This window comes from Anopheles coluzzii, chromosome 2, assembly GCF_943734685.1.
Source record: "Anopheles coluzzii chromosome 2, AcolN3, whole genome shotgun sequence".
Taxonomy (NCBI): Eukaryota; Metazoa; Arthropoda; class Insecta; order Diptera; family Culicidae; genus Anopheles; species Anopheles coluzzii.
Genome location: NC_064670.1, coordinates 1,526,640 through 1,553,122, shown reverse-complemented (window position 1 = coordinate 1,553,122; position 26,483 = coordinate 1,526,640). Strand labels below are relative to the sequence as shown.

Genomic DNA, 26,483 nt, shown 5'->3' with positions numbered 1-26,483 from the left:
ATGCAAAGAAAATGTGTAATGTCATTCGTTTTGATGTCGTCGTAAGTGTATTAACTTTCTCGCGTCCGTTATCTTACATCTTGTCTTTTTGGGAGTAAGAAAGCGGAGGAAAAATCAAAGTGATGAGTAAACAAAACCAACGGCAACAAAACCGAACCCTTCTAACAATATGGAATCCAACAAAAGGGTTCCGATAGACGACGACGACGACGACACAGGTGTAATTGCGTCACCCACAACAAAAGGGCGGGAAAACACGCGCCATCAAAAGAAATCAAAAGGGAAGGGCATCTATAATTGTGCTGGTGCAGGTGCCGGTGTCTTCCCTTTGCCCGGTACAGCAAACGCGTGCCAAAGCGAAGGAAGATAATCGTGATGAAAATACGGTGATCGAAGCAACAGCAAGCAAGCAGGAGCCAGCATGGCCATGGTGGTGGTGACGGGGTGGTGTTGTCGGCCAGCATCGTATGCTGGCGAAATGGCATAACTAAATAAAGCAAATGCAGACATCCCCACACAAACTCGCCCGACACTCATTGATCATTGATGACTTCAGAGACTTCACAGAGAGAGGGAGAGAAAGAGAAAACACTTGGGCGTTTGGGCGATGCGGGTCGCTGCTTTTATGCTGCCAGTTGCCTCCTTCTCATCCTCCATCTCCTCCGATGTTGTGTAGCTTTTTGGGGGAATCGAGTTGCTTTGATTTGAAGTAAAAGCTCGCCGAAAACAGTACCGGCAAACAAAGGGGGCTGTGGTTGCTAGGAGACGTTGTTGTAGGGGTGGAGGGCAAATATTGTTGAATGTACATGACCGAATCATGCTGCTGGTTGATAAATAGAGGAAACCAGTTTTGTTTATGCTGGGGGGAAAAAAGAATGGGACAGAAATCGATACGGGAGCTGGTAATTGAATCAACCAAGCTTCAACAAGCAGACTCTTATTGACATCGCCTAACGAATAGGTTCGCATTTATCAGCCCGACTGATCAATTGAACCGAGCAACAAAAATCGATGGGTGCAGCATCCCCCTCCCCCCAAAAGCCCCTTGCAGTCAAAATCAAAGACAAACAAAAGCATATCCATCACGGTGTGTGTTTCTTGAACTGATGTTAATTAATTTTCGCGTTCACGTGCCTCTTTACCCCAAAAAGAAGGGGCTGGAGGATGCTGAAAGGAACAAAGGGACAGTGTGTGTGTGTGCGATTAGACAAAACGTTCGACAGATTGACCTGGGAAGAAGGGGGAATAACCGCATGCTTACTACTGGGCAACTTTCGTACTTTAAAACCCGCCACAAGAGTGATGCGATTGATGACACCGGGTCAGCTTCAGCTTCCATCGGGTAAAGGTTCGGTTTGAGGCTGCGGAACGGCTCGTTAGCTGCTATGCGCGCTGCTCATTTTGACCACTCGGGTCGGCACGGGTTACGGTTACCGCATTTCATCACTCCATTCGCTGCCGAGTGCGTTTGAAGATGAAATTGAAAATTAAGCGACCTTCCAGTTCAATGTCTGCACAATGTTCGCACAACGGAGCGGGGCGGTTCAGAAGCAGCAGGAAAGGAGCTTCGAGGAGCTTCTCTGCGCATCGGTTGTTGGTGCAATGGATTAGGCTCTGAACGCGTGGTGGCTGTGTGTACGCACCGAGGAGCCGATCAGTAACGATCGCGCGGATAAATAAGCCAACGTGTACGCGACTGTTTGTCCGTTTCCGTCGCTTTTTATTCAATTGCATCTCCATGCCGAGTACGTGTGTATGTATGTGTGTGTATGGGTTGAGGTTCGGGGTTGGAATTGTACAAATTCATAATTACATACTAGCAGTAAAGTGTATCTATTGTGGGAGGGTAGAGCCTGCTCTATGGAGTGTTAGGCAAATAAAAATGAAGCGATAATTATGAATGCATCACAAAAAGGGTGATTGTTTTATTTTGTGTTTAGAAATTAAGTTTGTTACAATGAGAGCAGCATGTTTCAATAATGTAATTAAAAACGAGCACATATATAAAAGCCACAAAGATTGTTACTTAGTAAAAAGTAAGCCTTTTCACCGAATTACATTATTAGCTTCTATTCAAATAATTGTACCATTTAATCGAAAAATCAATTGAAAGTGCTATCTTTCAGTGGGAACGTTAACAAGGGGAGTTCCACAAAACGACACGGTCACTCCAGGGCCGACGTAACGAACCGTCCCGCTTCCAGGGCGTGATGGCGCAATATTGCAAACGTTAAAAAGTTATCATCGTCCGCCACCACTCCACTCCACTCGCCATTCGCCAATGGTGATGGGTTGGCATGGCGCTGTTTTTTTCTATTCTTCTGTTGCTTACTGCATTTAATGTTTAACCCGTCGGTCATCAATCGTCATGGTGGCAGCGGTAAAAAAAAGTCCGCTGCAATTAAGTGTCCGCGCAGAGATAGTCTTCTTTTCTATTAGCTTCACGCGGTTTCTACCGATTGGACGGCATTTCTTTCTTCCTTCTATGGGTGAAGGCATGCAGCCAGCAGCCAGGTGAACGGTTGTTGGTGGCTAGTTTTATTTCCCTATTGGCCGGTTGGCATTAGTTGCATCGTTCAGATGGCACCTCTAACGTACAACGATGCTGTGAACAAACTTTTATAAACACATTTTTAAATACATTCTCTTCTCAGCCCCGTTAAGCGACGGTGTTCATTGGCGAAGCCTTGTTGTTGCACTGCTGCTGGGCCGTTTCTTATTATTCATTGCACCGGCATGCATATAAATCGGACCGGAGTGTAAAGTTGCCTATTGTGTGGTGGCAAACCCCGAAAAGAAACTAAAAATTGAATAGCCCAACATGTTTTGCAGATTTATGGTGCACCCGGGGGTTGGGTGTTGGTTGGTTTTTGGTTGGTTTCGCGAAACTGCCGCTGCAAATCGAGGCCAACGCCCAAGTACTAGAAGAATGAGAGTATGTTGAAAGTATCTCGGCACCGGCACCCGTGTCCCAGCGGGCGATAATCTATGTTTAAAGCTAATCTTTCCACTATCTTTGCCAAAATCGAGTTAGTTGTAGTCGAGAAGTAACGAACATGAAGCGAACAAAAACGCTACATCGAGTCCTAACATCGAGCTACCTACCCCAAGCTTTGTGATGTGCGGTTGTGCGAAAAGGTGCAACTAATTGTTGGGCCCTGCTTAAAAAGTGATCTCCGCCAAAATGGTGACCCCTGGCGGGTGTGACCAGCACCTCGGTTGTGCGCTTGTTCCCGCATAAATTAGTTCCGTTGTTATGCTTTTCGGCGGCGCAACGGTGGCAACCGCTGGTGCAGTTCTCACGACCGATGGTGCAGTTGGTCGCGTGAAGTAATGCTCCAACGAAAAGAAGAAAAAAATGCATCCTGATAAGCAGCAGGCGAGCAGGGCAACCGAGTCGAGCAACGCTTCCACCCACGAGCAACGACCCGACCCGGTTTTCGATCGACGGGTAAGCATCATCAACCTTACCTTTCGTAACTCAGCAGAAACGTTAATTGCATTTATGATTATTGCTCGTTAAAATCAGAAGGGTTGTAAAGTAAAAAAAAACACCCCTAAAAGCCCGTTGTCACTTTCATTCGACCGGTTCGAGCTTACAATCGCGGACAGCTGTCGAGCGGAACTAACCAATGCAGTGAGAGTGGCTATCTTTTACTTACAGGCGAACCAAAGCCACCTTTTATTGATGGAATTCATCACAGACTTTGGTGGGCTTCAATTAAGCGAAAGCGCACTAAAAAGCGGGCAGGTCAAATTGCGCGAATTTGAGGTGCGAATTGCGTATGGTTTCATGATTCCAAGCTCTGTGCACACTGTGTAAGTGATAGGAAGCGAGCGCGAAACGAGCGGAAACTGTGAGTGAAAATGAATTTTGATAGCGGATTTTCGGTTTGCCCGGGAGAGTGTTGCAAGTATTTAATGCATCCGATTATTTACAGCTTAAAATAAAGCGTCTTTTGAAATGTATTGCTCTATTTGTAGAGTGTTGCGTGCAGCTGGCATAATTAGGCACCGAGTCTAAAAGCCTCGTACAAATGTTTAAGAGCAATTTAGATAATTACAAACTTATACTATTACAAAGCAGTGCGGTGAATTCGTAGAAAAACCTCACATATGAACCCAATTGCACAATAGATGCCGCGGAGAAAGCAACGAACATTTGTTTCGAAAATGGGTAATGTTCAATTATCGCTCGCACAAAACGTACAGACACACCCTGAATGGGCAGCTAAAACCAACAGATTATATATCTATTAATTTAATCCAAAGCGTACCGTATTCAACTGGACTTGCCACGGGCTCGCTGCTGGCGCTAGCTGGCGTTATGTAAAGCGACGACAAAAGAAACACGATCGCGATTGACCGACCGGGTGCTATCTTTACAAAGTAATCGGACAGCACGCCCAGCGAGGGATGATATTGTAAACGAATCTATCATTAGCATCATATCGAAAGATCGTTTCGTACCGGTAATCTGGCACGAACGTGGTTCACATTCGCCCCTCTCGGTCTCGGGTGCTGTATCGGCATGAATTGATTCGAATTATGCTCTGCTTGCCTCGTCTAACGCATCACATACCCTCTTACGGGGCCACTTGGTCCGAGCTGGGCAAGACCTTCGTTACGGGTTAAGAGACAGGCATGGACCGGGTAGTCCAATCGATTGACATCCTACACTAGCGTAAGCGATTCGATTTACCTTCCTGGTTGTGCGCTGTAAAAGAAAACGCATCCAAATGGAGGAGTAGGAGGATTCATCCGCCGCGGGGGTTGAAGAAGAAGAAGGGTTCGAGATGAGGCATGTGTCTAGATATTTGTGTCCTCTCCCACCCCTTAGCCAATAGTTGCTGGTGTCCCTTTGTCGACCGGGTACGGTTAACGTGTCGAGTTCGAGTTACAAAAGCGACCGTAACACAGTTACGCTTGGACCCACCAAAGAAACCGTTCACTTTCGCACACAGGTGAGCTGTTGGTAAAAGGGACGGTCGGTATGGTAAATATGATTTGTGTCGAAGCTGGTTGGACCGGAGAGAAAATGTACTAACGGTTTGGGGCGATCTCGGCAGGAAGAATGCGGAACAGCAGACGGAGGTGGTGGGCGCCGATGATCGCTTCTTCACCGCTGATCCTTTCGACTCGAACCACAAAAGTGAGCTTATTTTAGTATGATCGCGCACTAGCTCGGTAGGGCCTGCTGTTTAGGGCCGACGTGACTGACGACTGAGATCAAGAAATCATCATCAACCGTTTGAAGTTGGTAATGTTGGGGATGTTGGGTCTTTTGGTTGCTTCTGCTTCTTCTTCGCCGGGAGCTGGACAAGTGCATACGTTCGGCGTAATTGCACCTCAAGGTTCTTCCTTTCACAAGAGCTAATCTCGTGGTTCACATGTTGGGGCTTTTGGGGGAAAAAGGGAGAGGTAGGAACGAGATGTTTTTGAATGTACGCTTCACGAGACTGCGCCCGGATGCTACCGTTTTGTTTGGATTGACTTTGTATCGGCCATAATGCATGCATACGCAACTCCCAAACATCAACAACGTGTTCATTTCCATAACGATCGATTGTTTGCGGTTTATTGGTGGCTCTGGAGAGTTCATTTATTTTCCCGCGCTCATTGGAGTCAATCGGTGGGTAGTATTATGAACCGTTTTATGGTTAATAGTCGATCCGGTGCCTTGGTGCGATTGGAGATCGCATGCAAATTCCTCGACCGATGCAACATCCACCGCGATGTCAACGAACAGGTAATTGGAGCTCTTTCGCCACCGGCACGAAATTGACCTCCGGGAGCTTGAGACGGCAGAGCGCTTCTCCGGGGCAACTCAGCTGACGGAGCTACAATTAAAGGTGTCAAAACCCTTGCGAAGATTACCTTCGCTTAAGTGTGACCCCATCTGGCTACGCTCGATCGTGAGTAGCTGCCAACTGCTCCAATAATGCTTCGCGCATCTTCCTATTGTGTAGTGTAGGAACACCTCGCACCTGCCAGCCCCATCCATTGACCATCGCGTCGGGACTGGCGGGCTTTCGTGCAGCACTTGGTGTGGATGCTTCAACACACACACACACACACGCTGGCCAGCTAGTTGCACGCCAGCCGACTGTGCAAATGGGCCTTGAGGGACTCCGTAAATGGAACGGTAGAAATATATTCTTTTCTCGTGATACATTTTCCCTTGCACGGTTGAATTCACGCCGAGGGAGCCATCCGGTCGTGAGCTGAGAGGGAAACCAGACAGCCCAGTGTATTGGCAGCGTCTATTGACCATTTTTGTCTTTTTTCTCGCCTTCTAAGCAGGTTCGCCGTTCGAAGTTTGACATGTCAATTGATTGATGGTGGGATATGGTTGGAGGTCGGTAAAGGATTCCCTCGATGGCGATGGAGTCGGCTGTGTTTTAGCACGTTTCGCCATCGAGCGAGCGCACAGCAGAGCTTCTGCTTTGTAATTTGGAGTGTGTGAGTGTGGTTTTTTTTCCGTTGGTTGCAAATTTAAACTATGTAAATTTAACAGTTTTCGCGCGAAGAAAATTGCTAGCTGAGGCATGATAAATGTTCGCGCCCAGGTGAGTGGAAAATGGTGGCCGATCAAGCCATCACGACCTTACATCATGTCTTTGGTGTAGTGGAAAAAAATCGTGCCAAAATCATCTTCAAACCGTTTGCAATAGTGTGAGGTGGAATCGTTCAATTATCGAACCATAATTGCTTAAACCTTCGTAGCATTGGGAGGATAATTTAAGCTGTTAAATGATTAATTTAAAAATAATATTAATACAATTACCGGTAATGGGGATGTGTGTTGAGGTAAATGCTTAATTATGAAAACTGCTGGACCACGTATCTGTTTGCATAATTGAGTAATGTTTTAAAGACAATTACCCATTTAACAGCTGCTTAAAGGTTAAAACACTAATAAAACATTATCTCATTCAAGCAACATGGACGGGCTGAGCCGTGTTGTGTCAGTTTAGCGTGTTAACAAATCTCTTTATCCTCTGCGTTCCTGCGTGATAAATGGGGTTTAAAGCTCTATGTTATGCACCTACACGATCGATACACTTGTTGCTAGATCTGCTAGACATGTGAATAAACAAAACGCTCACAAGCGCTCCGATCGTTGAAGGTGATTCCATTCTGTCTGCTAGCGTTTCCGAACCCGCACATTGTACATCAAGCGAGCGCCTGATCAAAAGTAGTTCACATGAAGATCTGCTGCCGGCAAGACCATCCGTCGTCATGGTAGGGATGATTCTTCACCCTCTCACCTGTGGTGGCGCGGGTCGTTTCCAACACGAGCACGAGCCGCAGTCGGCTGGAATCGACCCTTCTTTCGGTGGAGGCTGGCGAGCGGCGAGGCAACAAAACTACAATCTCTCATATAAAGACAGAAGGTGCACGGCGTAAGTACAAGCGAAGCGCGGCTACGATGAGCACGTGCAGCCGCGAATTAGAGAAACAGAGAAAGAGCCATGAACGATCATGACGATGATGATGGTGATGATGATGATGTCGCTCGGTGCGGATAAAGCGGCGGCAGCCTACAGCCAGCAGCAGCTGAATGGAAGGGGAAGCAAACAGAATGCAAACGGGCCGGTCGGTAGTGCAGCGGGCCAAAGCGCACGAACCCTCTACAATGCGGCTGAAGATTCAAACACGATCCATGCCATGCGACACCCGGAGTGGGACGGATGGTTTGGTGGCGTCACGGTGACGGGGGTCTCGTTTTGGGGTTGTTTTTCATAAAATTGAACCACAAGGCGAATAATGGCGTTATTTGGTGTTTGAACGTTCGGCACCGCGCACAGCGTCCGGCTGCCCTTGTGTAGCAGATCGCGTTCGTCGCTTGATCCTGCGTTGAAGTCGTTTGTTCGTTCAGCTCGGTACGGCTTTCCATCGTAGCAAAACGGTGCAAGAAAGTGGTGAACGTTGGGGAAGCTTAGTGAGGCGGAGCTTTTTGTTGGTGATTGATGAGTTTCAACGATAAGGATCATTAGGTACACAACGGAAGCTGCCGCTCGGGTGCGGGTGATTTATGTTTGAACGAGTGAAATACGACATCGACATCGACGTAAACTGCCAGTGACATAACAGCCGAAACAGGTGCCAATGTTAAGCTGAGGTGAAACGTTTACGCCGTTATCGTAGCATAGCGACCGGAAACCATCTCAAATCCCAACCCCAGAAGATTCATAGTGAGTGGCACGGACGATCGTTATGGTGTGATGGGATTTCATTAATCATTGCAACAGGCTCGGCAAACGCTTCCGTACAGTGTTCGTTACGATCGATGGGAGATTGCAGTGGGGCATTGAAAGGAAGGGAGCTAAAAAACCAAATAAGGTGTTGACTTGAGCGTGCCCCCGTTCAGCTTATCGGGTGAAAGGCAGATCGACGGTGGGAGTGATCGTGATCGTTTCTCCTTTCGCAATAGTGCAAACCGATGCCATAGGATTCTCAGTCCTTCTCAGGTGGATTAGATCGGTCGATAGGGCCACAAGTAAATACAAACCACCCTCCCCTCGTTTCCATGGCAACTAAAGCACCAGTTTAATGGCTTATTGTATTGGTGGTTTTCGTATTCAGGGGCTTTGTAGGCTCGTGGTAGCGCCGCTTCTGCCTGAACGGGCAAAGTATTTAGAAAAGTGCTAGTGGGACGCAGTTACTTTCAACATCGATTACACCTCGAATGATCGTCCGCGCTGTGTGTATCCGATACTGACTCGTGCCCTAATCGTAAGCCCCTCGGTTCGAAACGTGCAAATTTGTGTTACGATGAAAGGAGATTGTACTTTGTAGAATCTCGTTTTCGATCGATCATCCGGAGATCGGGTCTATCCTCCGTCTACGGTGTATTCGCACGTGCAATTATGCAAGAACTGTTGGTAGCGAGAGAGCGGTGGAAAAAGGTGGTTTTGAAACAACTGGAAGGAAACAAAAAATGTACATCGACTTTTATGCCACTCTTCGCATTGTTTAATTCATGCCGCACGGTACGGAGCAAGAGATCATCCTCATGGGTGTTGTTAATTTTCTCAGTCATATCGCGCCTGGTGATCTATTGTTTCACGGTGCCCGTTTAGCGGGGTATCTGGATTGCACACGCGTACACAAAATCACGCTTCTCCCGACAACATCGCTTGTTCTCTCCTTCGTCTCGCCTCCGTCACTCGTTCTCTAAGGTCAGGTGGTCATAAATTTGGCTGTCTTTCTTGGCGGCCGGCATATCGCATCCATCTTTTGTCGAGCTGCTGGTGCGCGATGCGACTACTGGCATTTAGTGGTACGGGGCCGCTCTTTGGGGGCACGGTAGACGATTTCGGCGTTTGCGTTAATGTTTACGAAATTATGCTAATGTGTGCTCGCACTCACATGAGCCCGCAGATAAACGCAGATGGGGAAAGGAAAGCTCTCGCAAAGAAAATGCATACACACACGCACACAGAAACACACACACAGACGGTTATTATGTGCAACCCGGTGGCGCCCGAAACCTTTTGTTTCTCGTGCCGAAGAGCTGTAGAGACAGGTTCGTTAATGTACGACCGTTAGGATTGTTATCAAAACGCTTACGAGGGGAGGGCTCGAGAGGCATGAAGCAAATTTTACGGTTATGGAACACCGATGCAGTGACGTTAGCAGGTGCATAGAGAAATAGGGGTTCGATTCCCGGAGGCTTCTGCTGGCCGTTGGCTGGTTGGCCGTAGATAAGAGTTTGCTTTTTAAATGAAGTCATCAGTTTGTTGTTATGTCAAGGTCTGCTGTTGCTGTCACTGTGGTAGCATAAACTTTCAAAATGGAAATCTTCTACCAAAGTTTAAAACTATCAACGGGGAAGCAAAGTAAATTCTTCAAACTGCCCTGGGACGTTCGCCTTTTTTGTCTGCTGCAATGAGACAATACGATGAAAAGAAGTGAAAAGAAAATGTTGAAAATAGTAACATACCAAAGGTCCGTTACAAATGCACAGGACCAGAAACGGAGAGTAGCAGCGTAGCGTACCGAAAGAATTGTGCAGTGGATTCATTCAATTTAAATTTTTATGATTGTTGCCCCCCAGTTTCTTAGACATTCCGCGAGCAGCCGCGCATTGCAGCTAGAATTTGTTGCATTGTGTGTTTTCCTTTCACTCCAGACTCTCCCTAGAGTGCACAGTGCACGTTGCATTGTTTGATTGTGCGCTTTTCCGTCCCTACTCATTGCTTTATCCTGTTGGTCAGAGTGTATAGTTTTTTTTCTCTGCACTATTGTGTGTGCGCATCCTTGGAGGGTGTATGACTGCGTTGCTAGCATCGTTCAAAATGCTTCAGATTGGATTAGACGATGAGAGGAGTAAAAAATCTACTCAAAGCAAACGTTGAGTCCGTTCGCCTATCCTTCCGTTTTTATACCACTTGGCATGCATCGAACACTTGGACGATCGAAAGGAAGTTTAATTCGATTAGAAGCATTCGTCTGGATTTGTGGCAGGTTCAAGGGGCGTAGGACAGGCAGGAATGGATTGGTATTGATTTTCTGTTCCATTTCAAGCGGCCGCTTTCCCCATTGTCAGCCAATTGTTGCCGCTGGTCAAGAAGCGGAACGATCTTGGGCAGGATGGTTATGCAATCGTAACCTGCGTCTGAATGAAGGGGAAAGGATTGGAAGCTGATGAATGCAATTATCTGATGAGTTTCTGGAGAAAATTGTACGCACTTTTGATGTGCCATTTTATGCAACTGCTTTCGGAACGGAAACTGAAACGTTTGAAGTGTATTAACTGCCCGTAGGCTGGCATGTAACGCGGCAATGTATATATTGAAAGCAGCAAACCAATAATGTTGAAAGAAGCAATGCTTTGGATCACTAACGACATTTTGAAACGCATTCTCTTAAAAGCTCTTTGATTGGTGCAACATTCAGTTAAACAGTTCAGTGGAGTATAATTGTAAGCCACTTTAAAGGTACGACTTCCCGAACGGGAGAATCATTAGCTTAATACAAATGCCATTCCGTACAGCAACCAAGAATGGCACCGAAGTGTGGACGAACATTTCGTTTCACGGCTTGCTGTTTCCGCATCGCAAGCATCATAAAAATAGATGACAAGGGATTTGTAAACATTTTCCATCCCGTGCGTGCTGTAATCCGCCCAACCAAAAGGCAAAGTTAATTGGGAAAGGTTAAATTAACGCTTGGGCTCAGGTTGGAGCTGGCGGCGCCGGCAGAGAGCTTTCGCCGACGGGTTGCATGGTAAAAGTTGTCACTTTGTCAATCTAAACGGGGTACGGCGCTTTCCCGCAAGCGAACCCGTACGTACCCGCGAAAGGTGACCGTTAAAGATTGTAATGAGTAATTAAATTTTAATTGATAATTTAATACTTCCAGTGCGCGGTTGTATGGCAGAACCATTTACAATGGTCTAGATGTTAGCCCGCACTAACGCTTGTTTGTGGAGGGTTTGCGTTGGTGAGGGAACCACCCGATAATAAATTACCGGGAATGTGGGTAAAGCCCATTTTTCGGTAGAAATTGTTCGAAAATCGGCGCCGTTTGGTAAAATGAGTTACGAATCAATTTCAACATTCACATAAATAATTTGTACAGAAAAACGTCTATGTCCTCGGATGTTCAAGCAGTTGCCTGTGGAGATAACCATGGCCTAAATAATGACGACAGAGCTCTGGAGAGTATTGGTCTCATTACCCAATTTCTCTAGGTTGTCTCCAGCTAGCAACAAGTGTAACAATTCCTGGAAGCTTGTCCAGCGCATGCAAGCATACTGGCCAAATGATAGTCCTTTTGAAGAGCTGAGGAATGCTCGTTTCAGAATAAATGAATAGCAACAAGAAGCAACCATCAATAGACATACCAATTTTCCATACGACGCGGTGAAACGATCAAAGGTCAGAAAGAAGAGGAAAAACTCACTTTGTCCCACCGACCTAAAGCGGTTCATTCGGGGTGCTATGGCAATGTAACGCTTTTCCACCAATTTGAATGCTGTTCATCTTGAAACGTCCAATCGTTGTGGTTGCTAGCCAACGGTGGAGCTTAAAATTGAACATAACTTTGGACCATTTCCCGCGAACTGTGGGTGCTTACGCACGACACGCTTTCGGGCGTCTGATTGCAGCACTGACCCTGAAATGATACTTCAATTCCGTAATGGATGTTGTGTCTGCGTGAGGTTTGAGAAATTGTTGTACCTAATAGACGATAAACGATGCATTGCTAATGCTGGTAAAGAGAGCAAGGGCAATTGTTGTCATGGGTATGCCGCTAGGAAATCAATACCATACCATGATTACAGTTCGGTTGTACCCAAAAATTGTCGGACAACAGGTTGGGGAAGAATTTCAACGCATATTGCACACACTGAAGAGGAGTCCCGCACGACCAAACCTGAATGTTTTCGAGGTTTTGCCTCTAGCCACGGTTTCTGCGTGTGTGTGTGTGTGTGTGACCACAGACGGTAGCGGTTCGCGACACCGGCAGAACCAATCCGGAAAGATCATCCGGCAGGACATGGTCCCACGGCGAACGGTGTGTGTGTGTGTGGTTCTGTCCGATACGTGTCATTTCGAACGGAAAGGATCGCGCCCGGACACACGTTTATCACACCGTGTAATGTTGCGGTTTGTATGTATGACAGTGAGAGACAGAGAAAGAGTGTGTGAGAGAGAGAGAGAGAGAGAGCAAGAGAGAAACCACTTATCTCGTGCACTCGTTTTCCTTCAGCCAGCAATTAAGCATGGACATTTGATTGCGTGTGCATAGCTTGATGTGATTTGCACGTGGCGCAGAACGAACCAACACACGATGGTAGCCTATCGAGTAAGAATCGATTGGCCCACCCAGTATGCTGGCACGGATGGATGGCAGGGGTTTTTTTATACGGCTTCTCGTTCGGAAAAGTTTTGCACCGCAACCCTGGGGCCAGTACACGAGTGCATGGTGCAAACTGTTGCAATGCAGAGACACGTTTACCGGTGTGAGTACAGCACTTTTTCCCCCTCTGTGTCAACCTTTTCCGGACTGATGTGTGATGAAACACACACAGACACACACCGTGTGGGATGATTGGAAGGATATTTTCTGAATTGCAGTTTTACGCGCCAGAGGGAGTATCAACGACCACTGAAATGCTCAATAAAGGTCAAAAGGTTATCGATCGAAAAAGGGATTAGTTAGTGAAAATGGCAAAGTACTGTGGGTGTATCGTAAATATCAATCTATCGGTGTGTGTTTTTTCTCTCTAACGATTTGTCTAAAGTGTGTTTCTAATATACCAATGTCCATGATTCTGGAAAATGCTTATTAAACCATTCCCATGGCATGGAAATTGATGGGTGGTTAACCCATCGATTAAGTTTCTCCCAGAACATGGGGAAAAAAGTCACACGTACACACATACATACATACACACACACACACACACGTACACGTTTGCGGTGTACCAAATGGATGGGATTTAGCACGAAATTGACAGACGGAGGCGCCCAGAATGCTCAATCATCGCTCGGCAAACAGGCCGCCGCACATCAACGAGCTGGATTGCGGTTGGAAAGGATTTATGAGCGCGAGCAGCGGGTTGTGGGCCGCTGGATGTGTGTCGCTCATGACGTATGCGGACCTTTCCGGGCGAGAGGTGGCTTACGGTTGAAGGGGGGGGGGGGGTTGTAGCGCCCGCTGGCTGTAAATAATTTAGCCGCTACAGTGTACGATTTGGCGACGAACGCGACCGCGACTTATTATCGGCTTTTGTAGTTTAGCCGGGGCTGAGGGGGAGTGCTTCAATGAGTGCGAGAGAGGATATTGTGAACACATGCACTGTAAAGCCTACCATGTGGCACTAGTAATTTACAGTTCATAAAGTGCGCCGTTTCGGAGGTGGAGAGGGGGGGGGGCAGTGGCAGCGAAGCGAGGGGAGCTCACCAACACAGAATCGTTCATCATCGCCCCATCGTTCCCATCGTGGCAAAAAGGAATCTATCCGAGCGCTTGGGAAAGTTCACTTCGCCGAAGCACACACACACTAACGTATTCACTTCCGGACACAAACACTGTTCCACCCGTTATCTACCGTTCGAAGAGTCGATGATTGTAACTGTGCGGCGTAACACGAATTTCATAAATTCAATTTTAATCCGCCACGGCTAAGCCGGTGGAAATTTATGGTTGTGATTTCGCCCGCGCACCGCAAGTGAGCGCGTGCGGCGGGCGTTTCGTTTGTTTTTCGCGTGCTGTCCCGTGCACCGGCCAGACCGGGTACACACACCGTTGGGGTTGCGGCTGGCGGCTGGCGCGGGGGACCGCAAAAACCACGAAGGCACTTTTGCAAACCTCCCCGATCGCCAACGGTTTTCCGTCCGTTTTGGGGAGGAAACTGATGTCTCACCGTTATCGCTTGGCAAATGGGTGGAGTTTGGGATTGATAAGTTCGTGGAAGGAAGCCAAACTGAATGGTCTGTGACAGTCGTGTGTGTGTGGACGATAACAGTTCTACGTACCCAGCAAGGTTGGCTAGTGCTGAAAGCAGATCTTCATTTGAATTCGGGAACTTTTCACTTCCAATTTGGACAGAGGCAACACGTAACCACGCAAGGAAGGTTGTGGGGCGGGTCAAGTCACAAACCTCACGCCCAACTCTGGGGTGGTCTCCGTCGTGGGGGCATTATAATCTCATTTCCAAATGGGAGATGGAAATTTATTAGCAGCTAACTACCATTTCGTGACGTGTGCGCGCTGATAAATGGCTCGCGAGCGATTTCGGCGAAACAACGTGCGTGCCCGCGCGCGTGTGTGTTTGTGTTTGTGTGTGTGTAGCGCAGCCGCCTCGAAGATGATCGGAAAAATGCGGCGCACGGTCGCGCGCGGAAGAAGATGATGGGCCCCGTCGAGGCAAAGAGATGATGTTGCAATAGATGAAGCTCCCGTTCGCCCGCATCGGTGCCATTCATCATTCTGTCAAATTGAAAAAAGCGTGTCGGCGGTGTACGCGCCGTACGGGCTCTCGGGCAAGGCGCAAGGCTTGTTCGACGGCTGCCATTACCATGCTCCGGCTCATCTCCCGCTTGTTCGCATTGCTGCCTCATTGACGGATTCGTTTTTCATTAGTCGTTTTATTTTACCGCTGGGACGGTGTGAGGGGAGAGGGGGGAATGGATGTTTGAATCCTCCAACCTGCGGAGTTTTCAATTACAGCGTTAGCGTGCAACATTACGCGTGTGTACGGGTGCACGGTCGACGGGCGTATTGGTTGGCTACGGAAAAGGGCCATACGAAAACAACAACCCAAATGCAATCAGATAGCGACGGTGCTCCATTAATGAAAATATGACAAAACGCTCGCGAGCTACCGTGGAATGGCTTTACATCATGTTGCTGCCCGTGGGTCGGATGTTGGTGCTGGAAACCCATGCATTTGCACACGCCGTTGTGCGTTGGGAAATATGAAGCCACTTCCCCCCACTTTAATGATCGCAAACGATGTCTTTAATTTGAGCAACAGCAGCCACTTTAAGCACACGGTGGCATTGAAGCTTTTAATGTGATTTACCCCCAAGCCGTAAGCGCAGCACTCGAGGTGGTTAATTCGGGCCGTGCGCACGGTGAGATGGAGAGGCTTTTGCGTCGGAACGGAGTGAACCGAGTGAAGAAACGTTCGCATCTGAAGAGGCCCGGGAAAGTAATGTGCCCCATTGGGCGTTTAGTTTCGCTAAGCAATGGGAGGGAAACCGTTACGACAAATCGGGGAACTAGTTGAAGTGATGTCATCGATTAATCGAATGTGTCTCCCTAATGCGTTCCCTTGGCTGTGCCCGCCCATCCACCTCGGCGGAAGAGACACTTGTCGATGGATATCAATCGGCTTCAATTTATGTGGCCAATGGGGGGTTTTTACTGTCCAGCGGTCCAGACGACTTAGAGCTTTTTGCGGGCATTTGCTAGGGAGGAAAAGCTCTTGCAAAGTGTGGTTTTACCGTTCGGGGGAACTGATGTGTACGGACGAGCTCTTGCAAAAACCGAAGCAAAAAAAAAAAAGGAACGAACCTGGACATAGCGTCCAACGTCCGGTGCTGGAAGAGATAGAGCTCTAGGTTGGTCCATAAAAGTTTATCGACCGCCCGAAAATTCGTAACAAATGAGCAATCGATGTCGATATCTCTACTGGACGTTTGTGTGAGTGTGTGTGTGGGGGTGAATGCGTTTGCTCCGCATGTAGATTTTGCACCTACCGAAGGAAGGACTGTTGTGCTCACAGGTTCGGCGGAAGGACTGATTGTGGTAGGACGGTCTAATATTGGACGGTCTACATAGCTGTGGCGGGAAGGAGCAGGAGCAGGCATTGGAAGGAATTGGAGGTGCGAACGGAAACGACCAGAGAACGATTAATGATCCGTATCGATGATAAACATGATGTGAAAACAGATGAGCTTTTGAGTGGAACCAGAGGCGGCCGGTGGCCTTTTGGAACGTTGATTTTTGTGCTCCTCTGGGGACAGTGTTGGGTACTGGGATTCGTTCCAATTTTCTTTCCTACTAAAGTGGATGGCAAGCGGATGGCTGTGTGTGAGAAAGATTTTTTAGAGAGTTATTGAGTTTACATGAAGATATTTAAACATCTTTGCCTCATAAAGGTGTTCAAAAATGCCAGGAAATTGGAAAACTACCTAACGACGTAGTGTCTGACAATTATGAAATAAATATTAAATGCTTAAAATGATGAACCAAGTACAGTATAATAAAAAACTTAACCACCATCTTCTACCACGCCGATGAAGCCGATATGTTTTCGCAATATAATTAGTGATTGAACCACAAACTCATCACGTTCTAGCAGCAACAGGAGAGTTTCTGGAATTAATACGAATCATGCCATCATCGCTTCACGCCACTCGATCCAGTATCGGGTTTACTTGCAACTTGACCGTAGTACACCGGTGCAGCAGCGGATGAGCGTTAGTTAGGGTTACGGTTATGCAAACATGCAACGAATTGATTATCGGGCCGCGTGTCCGAGCCTGCATTAGCGCATTTTGCGAAAGGTATGCCGACGACGGCGATACGAATGGACATCTCTTGAAGTGTGTTTGACGCAGCGCCGCGGCGCTTCGATTGTATCATGAATCCGGTCGAATCGTCCCGAGATGCTTGCTGCCGCAGGACTGGTGCGAAACTTTGTTGATGAGATTGTGCACTTGAGCTTGTTTGATCAATAAGTGTACGGGGTCGGGGAATGTGAGAGTACGGGTCGGTATACCGTGCTGCGTCACATCTGAAACAGTGGCCATGCATTGAATAGGTTAACATGCACCTTTGAACCTATGCCCGATGTGTTTGATCCCGGTGAACGATGAATTTGGTTATTATAATTGAGCTATCCTTTCGTTAAGATGGTTTCGTAAAATGAGTTACATCCAATAACAATGCTAAGGAAGCAGTCGAAATTTGATAAATATCGAATGTAATACAGAGGAAAAAGATAAATGAAGTGATCTACAATTTACTTCTGTGGTCAGATAAACACACCAAGTCGTTGAAACGTTCCCAACCGTAATAAGTTAATGCGGGTGCGTAGTTATACAGTCACGTCCCGTAGCTGTTCTGAGGTTTCCATCGTTCGTTAGCGACTGTCCGAATCGCAGCAGAAAAATTAACTACCTAGTGAAAGCGTTCCGTGGCGAAGAGCGCAAAAGTGATAGTGATTCATAGTCCCCATGATGGACTTAACGAAAGATCTGGCGCCGTAATCGTCCCAGGCCAGGGAGAAGAAGATAATCATCGGAGGAAAATTATATCTCTATAAATATTTTTCCCATCGGCGGCACTAAAACGGTTTGCCGGGGGCGGAGGTACGCAACAACGGGGAACTCTTGCTTCTGCTCACTTTCGCTTGCCCACACTTTTTTCCCCCGGCAGCCGGCACTGGCCCCTTACTGGCTGGTGTGTAAGTGCTCGTTCCGGGGGAAATTTATTGGCGCTATCATGCTGAAATCAGGTACTGCCACTTCTGCGCGCCGTGTTCTGATGCAGCCAGATTCTGCTTCTTTCCTAACGATCTGCCAGCCACACACATTGGCCCTGGTGGCAGGTGAAGCTGGTCTGCTTGAGCTGGGGAGGAGCATTTTTTAAATAAATAAAAGCAAAACTGTTTTAAACTCCAATAACACTTAACGACTAAACCAGAGTTCTGGTGAAACATAACCGGCAATGCCGGTAGCGAAGTGATACAGTTTCTCCGGACACCGGGACTATCCTTGTGTGTGATGACCGTGTGCACACGGTTCCTGAGAACCGTGGATGGAAAGAGAAGATAGTTGTAAGAAGCGGCAAACTATGAGCACACCATACACACATGCCGCACCCACTAGAGTGATGTGTAGCAAAGGCAGATCGCTTTCGCGGTCGAAGAAGGACGCTTTCCTCGGCCCACTCTTGGCGGATCCAAAACCCGGAGGAGGAAAATGGGATCGTGGTTTGACTTTGGTCGTGTTTTTACCACTCTACGCTCTGGGCCCTGTAGGTGCTCAGAGCCGTGCATTTCATCACAAGCTCACTTCTTTCTCGAAATGGACCCCGGCACTACAAGACGGTGGAGCACATTGTAAAGAAATACGGTACGGTTTGGAAATAACGTTCTGCTCATGAATATTAATTTCGATATTGTTGTTGCTGCTGCCACTGTGGTGTTTTCTCATCCAAGTGTACGTCAGTTTTAGTCGGGCGATCGCCATCGCCGCAGCGTTTGTAACGTTTCAGCTGCCGGCGCCGGCGCGCTGTTGGCTGAAGTTAATTTTTATTGTTTTAAAATTATCAATTATCGTAAATTTGGGCACTTTCGTTGGGTTTGTGGAGGGGGGGGGGGAGGGCAGGGGGCGAAAGAAAGATGATATCGAAGGTTTACTGTTTGGTTTGGCAGGCAGCGAGCACTGCGTGATGGGGCTTGGGCCCATGAAGTGGAATGAAATTAATTTAGCCAAACAGAGATCTGGGCGGGGTGTGAATTAATTGTTTATTGCGGGGTCATAGACTGTGGATAAGCGCTTCCGAGCAATCGTGCCGTCCCATTATCGAGCTGGGGCAATAATAAATATATAGGCATCAGGTACAGTGTTTCCTGAAACTGTCTGTCTGTCGGGAGGAAACGTTTCAAGAAAAGGTCCATAGAATTAGCAAATTATGAATGTAACGTTTCCGTGCTGTGAAGAATTTTCCCAAAAAGGTATCATCTCACGGTAACTACTGTGCAGTGTGCCCCATTTTCTAATGCACCCGAAAAGTGAAGCAAACAGGGACTCTTTAGGGCCACTCCTCGTGCACAAGGAATTCACGAGTGGGAACTAATGAAGACTAATGATGGCCGGTATTTTTGTAGCACGCAGTAGCAGCAGCAGCAGCAGCACCACCGGGTAGCAAACACCACACTACTGAAAGTCCGCTCGGAACGAATAGCGCCTCCTTAGAGCACTCGCACTGCTCCCCAACAGCACTAAGAGCACTTCACTCCATATGGCCCTATCCGCTGCAAATTGTTTCACGTCGTGTCCAGAAGGACTGCCCCCTGCACGCCTTCGCTGCATCGGGCCACCGGGCCGAGTCTGTCTGGAAAGAACTCGGTGCGTCCGTCCAGGGTGCTTGCTGCGAGTCGGTGCTCCTACGGGTGGACACAATGTGGCTAATGAATAATTGACCGTGGTTTCTACACGACGAGGACGAGGACGATGATGTCGATCCGTGCACCGACCCGGGTGCTGTGGGAGTTGTCGAAAAAGATTCGACAGTCGCTGTGTGGATGCTGAGGAGGCACAGAGACACTGGGATAGGGACTGGAATTTTGTCGTCGTCGTCGTCTTTTCGTCCAATGCCCCAAACCGCGTACGAGTTCATCAAAATCCAGCAACAGCATCAGCTGCGATTGCAGAATAGTTTCATCCCTGCCTGATGACGGTCGGGCATCCGGGACGATGTGGTTTTGTGGTATTTTTGCAAACATTCGGTGACGTTTCTATTTTTGGGCAACAGCAGTATCACCCGACCCCTTTTTGGGCAGGGACGCTTTCTTCGGCAGTTTTTGCTGAGTGCAGAGCTAATTGATCGACACAAAGTCCATTCGTAGGTGGGTAGGTGGGTTCCATTGGCACTTGTTAGTACTTTGAGGGGTTTGTTACTGGGGCAGTATTGTCGAAGAAATTGAACAGAGTTGCCTTGCTGTGGCAGAGCAAGATGAGCTGTAAAAAGTAAACCTCTTAAGCCTGGTCCTCAATCTTCTTCGTTCTTCCATTAGAAATCGAATACGGAAAACACTCCTTCAAAGATTGCCTAGAGCACTTTCATCAATCAAACTTATAAAACGAGCGCCACTTATGGCACACAAAAAAGCCGCCCAGGAAAAGTTTCCGAAAAAACAACATCCCATCTATTATTAATCGAATGTCTGATGTGATGTCTTCTGTGCTGTCAGCTTCCTGCAGATGAAGTGTAAAGTTCTCATTGAACTCCAACACCTCAAACACTCGACAGCTCGACGTGTTTATTTACTTGCATCTGAAGACTACCACGGCTCCCACAGCCATTGCAACTCGGGTGCATGATCGCGGTGGCAAGAGCTGGCTGGGACTTAGCTCTAGACAATGCTTCAAATCCTCGACAAACACTCGTCACAGCTGGGGGACGGCGAGAGCCGTCTGGGTGCTGTATGGCTCTTCCTCCCCGCGTCACACGCTTTGGGTGTGCCTGTGCAGTAATTTTTCGCACCCTTTCTTCCATTCTTTGGCGCTATATTTGCTGGACAAAAGTGTCGCGCTGTGATGAGGGTTCAAGTTTCTGGTTTCGTTCTAACGTCAAAACAAAACCGAACCACCGCAGCACCATTTTTGGTGGGAAAGGGTGATGCCAAGACCAAAGCGACCGAATGAAACCGTGAGATCTTACAGGTGTCTCAACCGGTAAAAGGGTTGGGTGGAAGATGTTACCATCGGAATACGGAATCACATTTTCACTCCTTCGCATAGTCCCCGTGTCGGTGGTGAAGCTTTCGAGGAAATATAAAAGTAGAAAGCTTTCGTTGAGCTAGAACCTTCTGCTGAAAGGCGGGCTGGGGGTGGGAGGTGTGCAGTGTGGAATCGCAAACTGGGTATTCATACGGTATATGGCATTTGTTTCTATTTTGTATGACTTCAATTATTACTTTCTATTCCTTTGTCATTTTTCATCATTCCCGTTGTGGGCTTGGGGGCTCAGCTTCTCTGGGGGGTTTTCTACTTCTCTTCACTTCTCGCAGGGTCGGTTGCTCTGACGCTCCGGATGCTTTATTCGCCCTGGTTACCACTATTTACCATCGTAGATTTAACACCGGATTCTTTGGTGTTAGTGTTTTACAACGATGTTATCCCCTTTTTCCCCTTTCGCCGTTGCTTGAGGAGCCGGCCCGATTGGCTCTGCGGGGGGGAGAAACAGGGCGTCCGGTGCGGTCACTATAACCCATCCATCCTGCGCTGGGGACCCGTGAGCTCCTTCAGCCTGGCGACAGGTCAGGACGGGACTCGGTTACCTTTGAAAAAAGATACCTGCTTCGGGTGACACGGTTGCTGTAACACAATGGCACTTGGGTTTCCTTTTTATCCCTTTAATTTTCTTCCATGTTGTTGTTTCATTATTATTTAGCTTTTCCTCCACGGGACCGGTGCCAGTGAATCATGATCCACCCACCGTTGGTTCATCTTGGCTGTCCGCGTGCCCCGCGTCCCCTGTCCAGTGTGCTGTTGCCTTCGGCAAGTACCATTCAGCCATTCAGTCAACAATCTGCTATCGCTAGGAAAAGGTTTTTGTTGCCACTTTTCACCAGCCTCACCAGGGTGAGGTGTACACTGGCGTTGGATTCGGTTTGCTTGCAACCGAGTGTCCTTTCATCTCCCTTTCCCCTTACTCTCCAGATCGAACCGGGCTCTCCCTTGGGCGGGAGAACCTGAAACTGTCGAGGATGTTTATGTGGGTGGTTTGTTTTGTCCGCAGCGTCCCACCGACCAGGCGCAAGGAGGAAGGGAGAGAAAACAAAGCTCCTGCTCGTGGCCAGCCCCGGGAAAGGTGACCGAGCGGAAACGGAAGTGTGGCGTTTGGTTGCGAAGAATCATCACCAACAACACAGCGTAACAATAACAAAAGACAACAAAAGTAACCCACCACGTAGAGCCCTGTAGAGCTACGGGTAAATGTGCGGCGAGTGAAAAGAAAACAAAGACATCTTTATTTATTCGACTTCCTTCGGGGGACAGACGGCCGTTTCTTGCCGGTTTGGTGCAGGGTAAGGGCGAACCCGTAGATCCGAAGGTCCGAAACGGGCAAGCTTTTCTTGCGACAGAGAAAGGATTCTTTTCGCACGTTCGAAGAAAAAGGGAAAAAATAAAGTCCCTCGTCGCTAGAGCGGTAGCTTGTGGAAGGAAGGGCTTGATTTACATTTGTCAGCGTGCTTTCGTTTGTGCTTTGTTTAAATTAAAATTTATCCGAGAGGAAATTGGAAAAGTGATGCAGAAAGACAGCGTGTCCAGCGGTACCGGCTAGAGAAGATTGGGTTGCCTGTAATTGACCGTGACGTTAGGGGCGTGAAGTGAGGCATAGACACACCACCGGCGGTGCAAGATGTAGCAAGGTAGTTGGTGTACATTGGTGAATAAGGCGATCATTTCTAAGAATGAACGCGATATCAATTGCCAACGAAATGATTGGAATGTTTTGCGATGTTAACTGCAGTTTTGCATCTGTTGCTCGAGGCGGTTGATGGTTGATTGATGGTTTAGAATGATTCAGTGTAGCTTACGGACAAGAGCAGAAAGTGACGTGCTAGCTTCAAATGATTGGAGTGGACTTAATTTAAGTGAATATTCCCACTCACTACAAATACTGCTTAGGAAGTATTCATGCTGCTTGTGGTTAAGTACAACAGTTCACTCATAACGGTTCACCACGAGCGAATGTATTTCAATCAATGAAATTTCAATTGAAACACATTCAATGCCGGAGCGTACATTCCGTGCATGATCATAAGGCTTGACCAGCCCATGCACTCCGTTTCCATTTCCGAGGCTAGATGAGCGAGTACGTACGAGATATCAATTGCATTTACCATGCACGAAACTCTTTGGAGATTTTCCGTGATACTTTTCCTGGTACCTGACCGGATTGCAATCGATACGGTCCGACACTGGTTTATTGTTTGTGCGTAGCCGCATGGACACGTAACCGAAACGCCGGCCATACTCTGTGCCATCGGTGCAGGCGATGATGATCTCCTCGGGGGGATTCGTCCGGAGCATACCGGTGTGCTCTGTGTACTCGCCGAGCATTGCTGAAAGTTCATCAGAAATATCTCCGAAGCAGTTCCCGGATTGTGGTGCCGGCGGGAGCTGATTGAGACGAAACACGATACGTACACTGAGGGAGTCTGGTCGGGTTGTTCCTGGATGCGGAACCACAAGCAGAGTGCGAAACTGCCGAAAGCTTCTCCGGCCCATTGTATCTGCTATCTATAATCGGATAAACATATGATAAAGTGAGAATAATAAATCAATGCGGATGATATTTTCCGTCGTAGGATGGAGTTTCGGTTCGGCAAAGATGCTGCAAACCTCGGGTGAACCATGAATAAGTTTCGGCCTCATTATAACAAATGTCGACCGAGCGACAACAGCTGCCAGTAGCAACAGCAGCACAGGGTGTGTGTGAGTGTATTTTGGGCGCTTGTGGTCAAACAAGTTCCGTACGAAACAAAACTTTTGTCCACTTCGAACACGTGCGTTATGCATTGAATTTCAATTTTCCTACCCGTGCGAAAGTCGACACACAACTGCCCCGAAGTGTTGTACGGGAGCAGTAGGGGTAGCCGTGGCTCAGTGCCGTTCTGGCGTGGTTTGAGCTCCGGACGAGCAATGGGTGGATAAATTATATCTTCCTCTGGTTCCCTTCATCGTTCCCAACCGAGGGGGATGGTTAGTAGCGGGACTGAAGAGCTTAAGGAAGATCATTTGCGGGTAACACATCGGCATCCGTTGTGGGTGCAGTCCGTGCAGTGAAAAACAAAAGAAGGCCAAAATCCTGATTTTCATTCGGTTTAATTACGTTTACGAGCTCAGGGTATGGTTTTTGGTTGGATTGTGGCAATAGGATACACTGCACACTGTACCACTACGTGACTGTTTTGGGGGGCCTATGAAAAGTCACCGATGGCAAACCCGGCATCGAGCAACTATGTCCGTTCTGCTGCATGTGTTTGGGCTGTTGGGTGTTAGGCCGATGGAGCATTGGAGTTCTTTTTATTCGATTGACTTTTGAGAGACGCTCGATGCATATGTAGCTTGCTGATAGGATGCTGCTATATTAATGTAGCGGAGTTTTGCGTCCATTCTACGAATGATTCATTTAATCTAATAGTATGTGCGTTGTTGCTTTGTGATTTTCCAGAACCATCCCCGATACACAGCCGAAAGGCTACTGCATGACAGGATGAAGGTTTCACTGTACATAATATTAATCTCGATCTTGCTCAGCAAGCATTACGCGTTATCGCACATAATCAGGGTGAGTGTGTAGCATCATGACAAGGCCACCTTCCGAGTACGGTACTGATGGAACGCTATTCCCTCTCCCACTTTCCCCTCTCTCAACCCTCTCGGCAGAAACGGCAACTCTTTCGCGAGCAAGTGCTGCCGCATGCCGGAGGCAAAATACCGGACTCGGCCTTTTTAACCGATCGTTTGGCGCTGAACCGGCTGCAGAAGGATGGCATTGCCGTGCCGGACGGTGTGCTGCTCGAGCAGCGCCAGTACCAGGTGTACCCGCACCAGCACCGTACCGTACGGCCAACGTTCCGCGTCGTGCAGACGCCGGACAATCGGTACATCTCGCCGGAGGGCGAGTACAGCCACAATGCGCTGGCGACGGTCGATACGACGTACTTGATACCGCACGCCGGTGACAAATTGCTGCTGCATGATCATCCCCATCATCGGCCGCCCCATTACGCCATCCCGAAGGCACCGATCCTCAAGGAACTTCGGCTGCCGAACTATGCCGTGTTTAATTTCGACTACAAAAAGAAGAAACCGCACGTGGGAGGAGCAGTGGTCCAGCTGGGGAAGGTCCCGCTGGGCTCGTACGAACACTATCGCCCACCGAAGCCATTGGACGGTGGATGGGCCCAGAGATTACCTCAAGATTTTGTGAGCTACCATGCAGGTAAGGTTGACGCAGGCTGTAGTGCGGCGATGCATACCTTTAGGCGTTTTACTGAGGGGCATTTCGTTACGATTCGTTGCAGCTGTCGGTAATGGTCACAATTATCCATCAACCCATCACGTACCTTCGTCGTCGTCGTCGTCGTTGCCGTACGGAAGCGACATTGGCGGCAGCTGGAACAGTGGCTGGGCCCCGTCCACGGGCAGTTCATCGGGCGAGTCTCTTTCGCCGGTAAGTTGGCAAAAGCGCAGCGCCAACGAAATCGGTGCCTGGTTCGCTGGTCGCCGTGAGCCTAATCGTTTCCCGCGAAATACTCACGAATCGTATCATTCAATTATTCTGTCAACGTTCCATCTCCACAGCAACCGCTCGGCAGTTTCGAGGACTATTATAGTCAGTTGAGCGATAAGCACCGCTTCTACCGAAACGTGGGCGAGCGAACGCCGGCAGCGGGACCAAAGCCCGCCAGCGTACTGTGCCGAGATCGCCAGCGTGGCCATCCGCAATGCCATCAAGCTTAAAATTGACTTCCTGTGACGGGGCCGGAAGTGTATCGCGGGCGAAAGTTGATACCATTCAGTCACCCATTTCACCGTACATTAGGCATAAGGATGTCAGGCGCGCGATAGGCCATCTAAAGGACCTTTCGCGAGCGCGAGAACCTGTACCTGCTATGGCTGATGGTGAGATTAATAGAGTGATTGACGGGATCAAACGCCAAAACGTGGACGCGTCGACTCTGGCGGTGTTGGACCTGCTCGCAGGGAACAATGCTGGGCAATAGGAGATCACACACACACAGAGACAAAAAGAACGTTTACTTTTCCGCTCTAGAGATTGTGATTAGATAAGTGACCATAAAGAAAATAAAAAGAGAGAATGTTCAAGTACAAAAAAAAAACGGAACGAGCGGTATCGAGAAATGAGTGAAATAATAAAGCACTGAATGAAGATAAGCATCAGGCTGCCGTGGTGGTGGGGTATGGGGCACAGATGGGGTGTAGTGCACGGTGGAAGCTGCCAGCAAATGATACCCGACGTCCTTGACACTTGAAGCCATGAGCTGGCCGTGAAAGTTGAGACGAAAAACGCTCACCATCTTCATCGTCACGTCCACCACCGCCTTTGATGATGACTGGTGCTGCGATGAGTATCACATTCCTGCTAAAGCTTTAATCATTCTGAGCTAGCTAGGGTGGATGAGGGGGGGGGGAGTGGGTTTCCCTCTCTTTCACTCCCTGGAACAGGAGTGAAAATAAGTGCGAAAA

General features: G+C 48.2%; 1 protein-coding gene across 4 annotated transcripts; it reads left to right on the top strand.

The window, feature by feature from the left end:
• Window positions 1–7,763: 7,763 nt before the first annotated feature.
• On the top strand, window positions 7,764–26,114 carry LOC120951889 (uncharacterized). 4 transcript variants are annotated; one of them, XM_040370885.2, is made up of 5 exons: window positions 7,764–7,886; window positions 24,442–24,558; window positions 24,657–25,215; window positions 25,298–25,446; window positions 25,578–26,114. In XM_040370885.2, the coding sequence occupies exons 2-5, from the start codon at window positions 24,484–24,486 to the stop codon at window positions 25,734–25,736; spliced, it is 942 nt and encodes a 313-aa protein (XP_040226819.1). In that variant the 5' UTR covers window positions 7,764–7,886; window positions 24,442–24,483; the 3' UTR covers window positions 25,737–26,114. The 4 variants fall into 4 exon arrangements, with proteins under 4 accessions (XP_040226819.1, XP_040226815.1, XP_040226820.1 ...); XM_040370881.2 differs by having other exon boundaries at window positions 7,764–8,000; XM_040370886.2 differs by having other exon boundaries at window positions 7,764–8,106.
• Window positions 26,115–26,483: the final 369 nt, after the last annotated feature.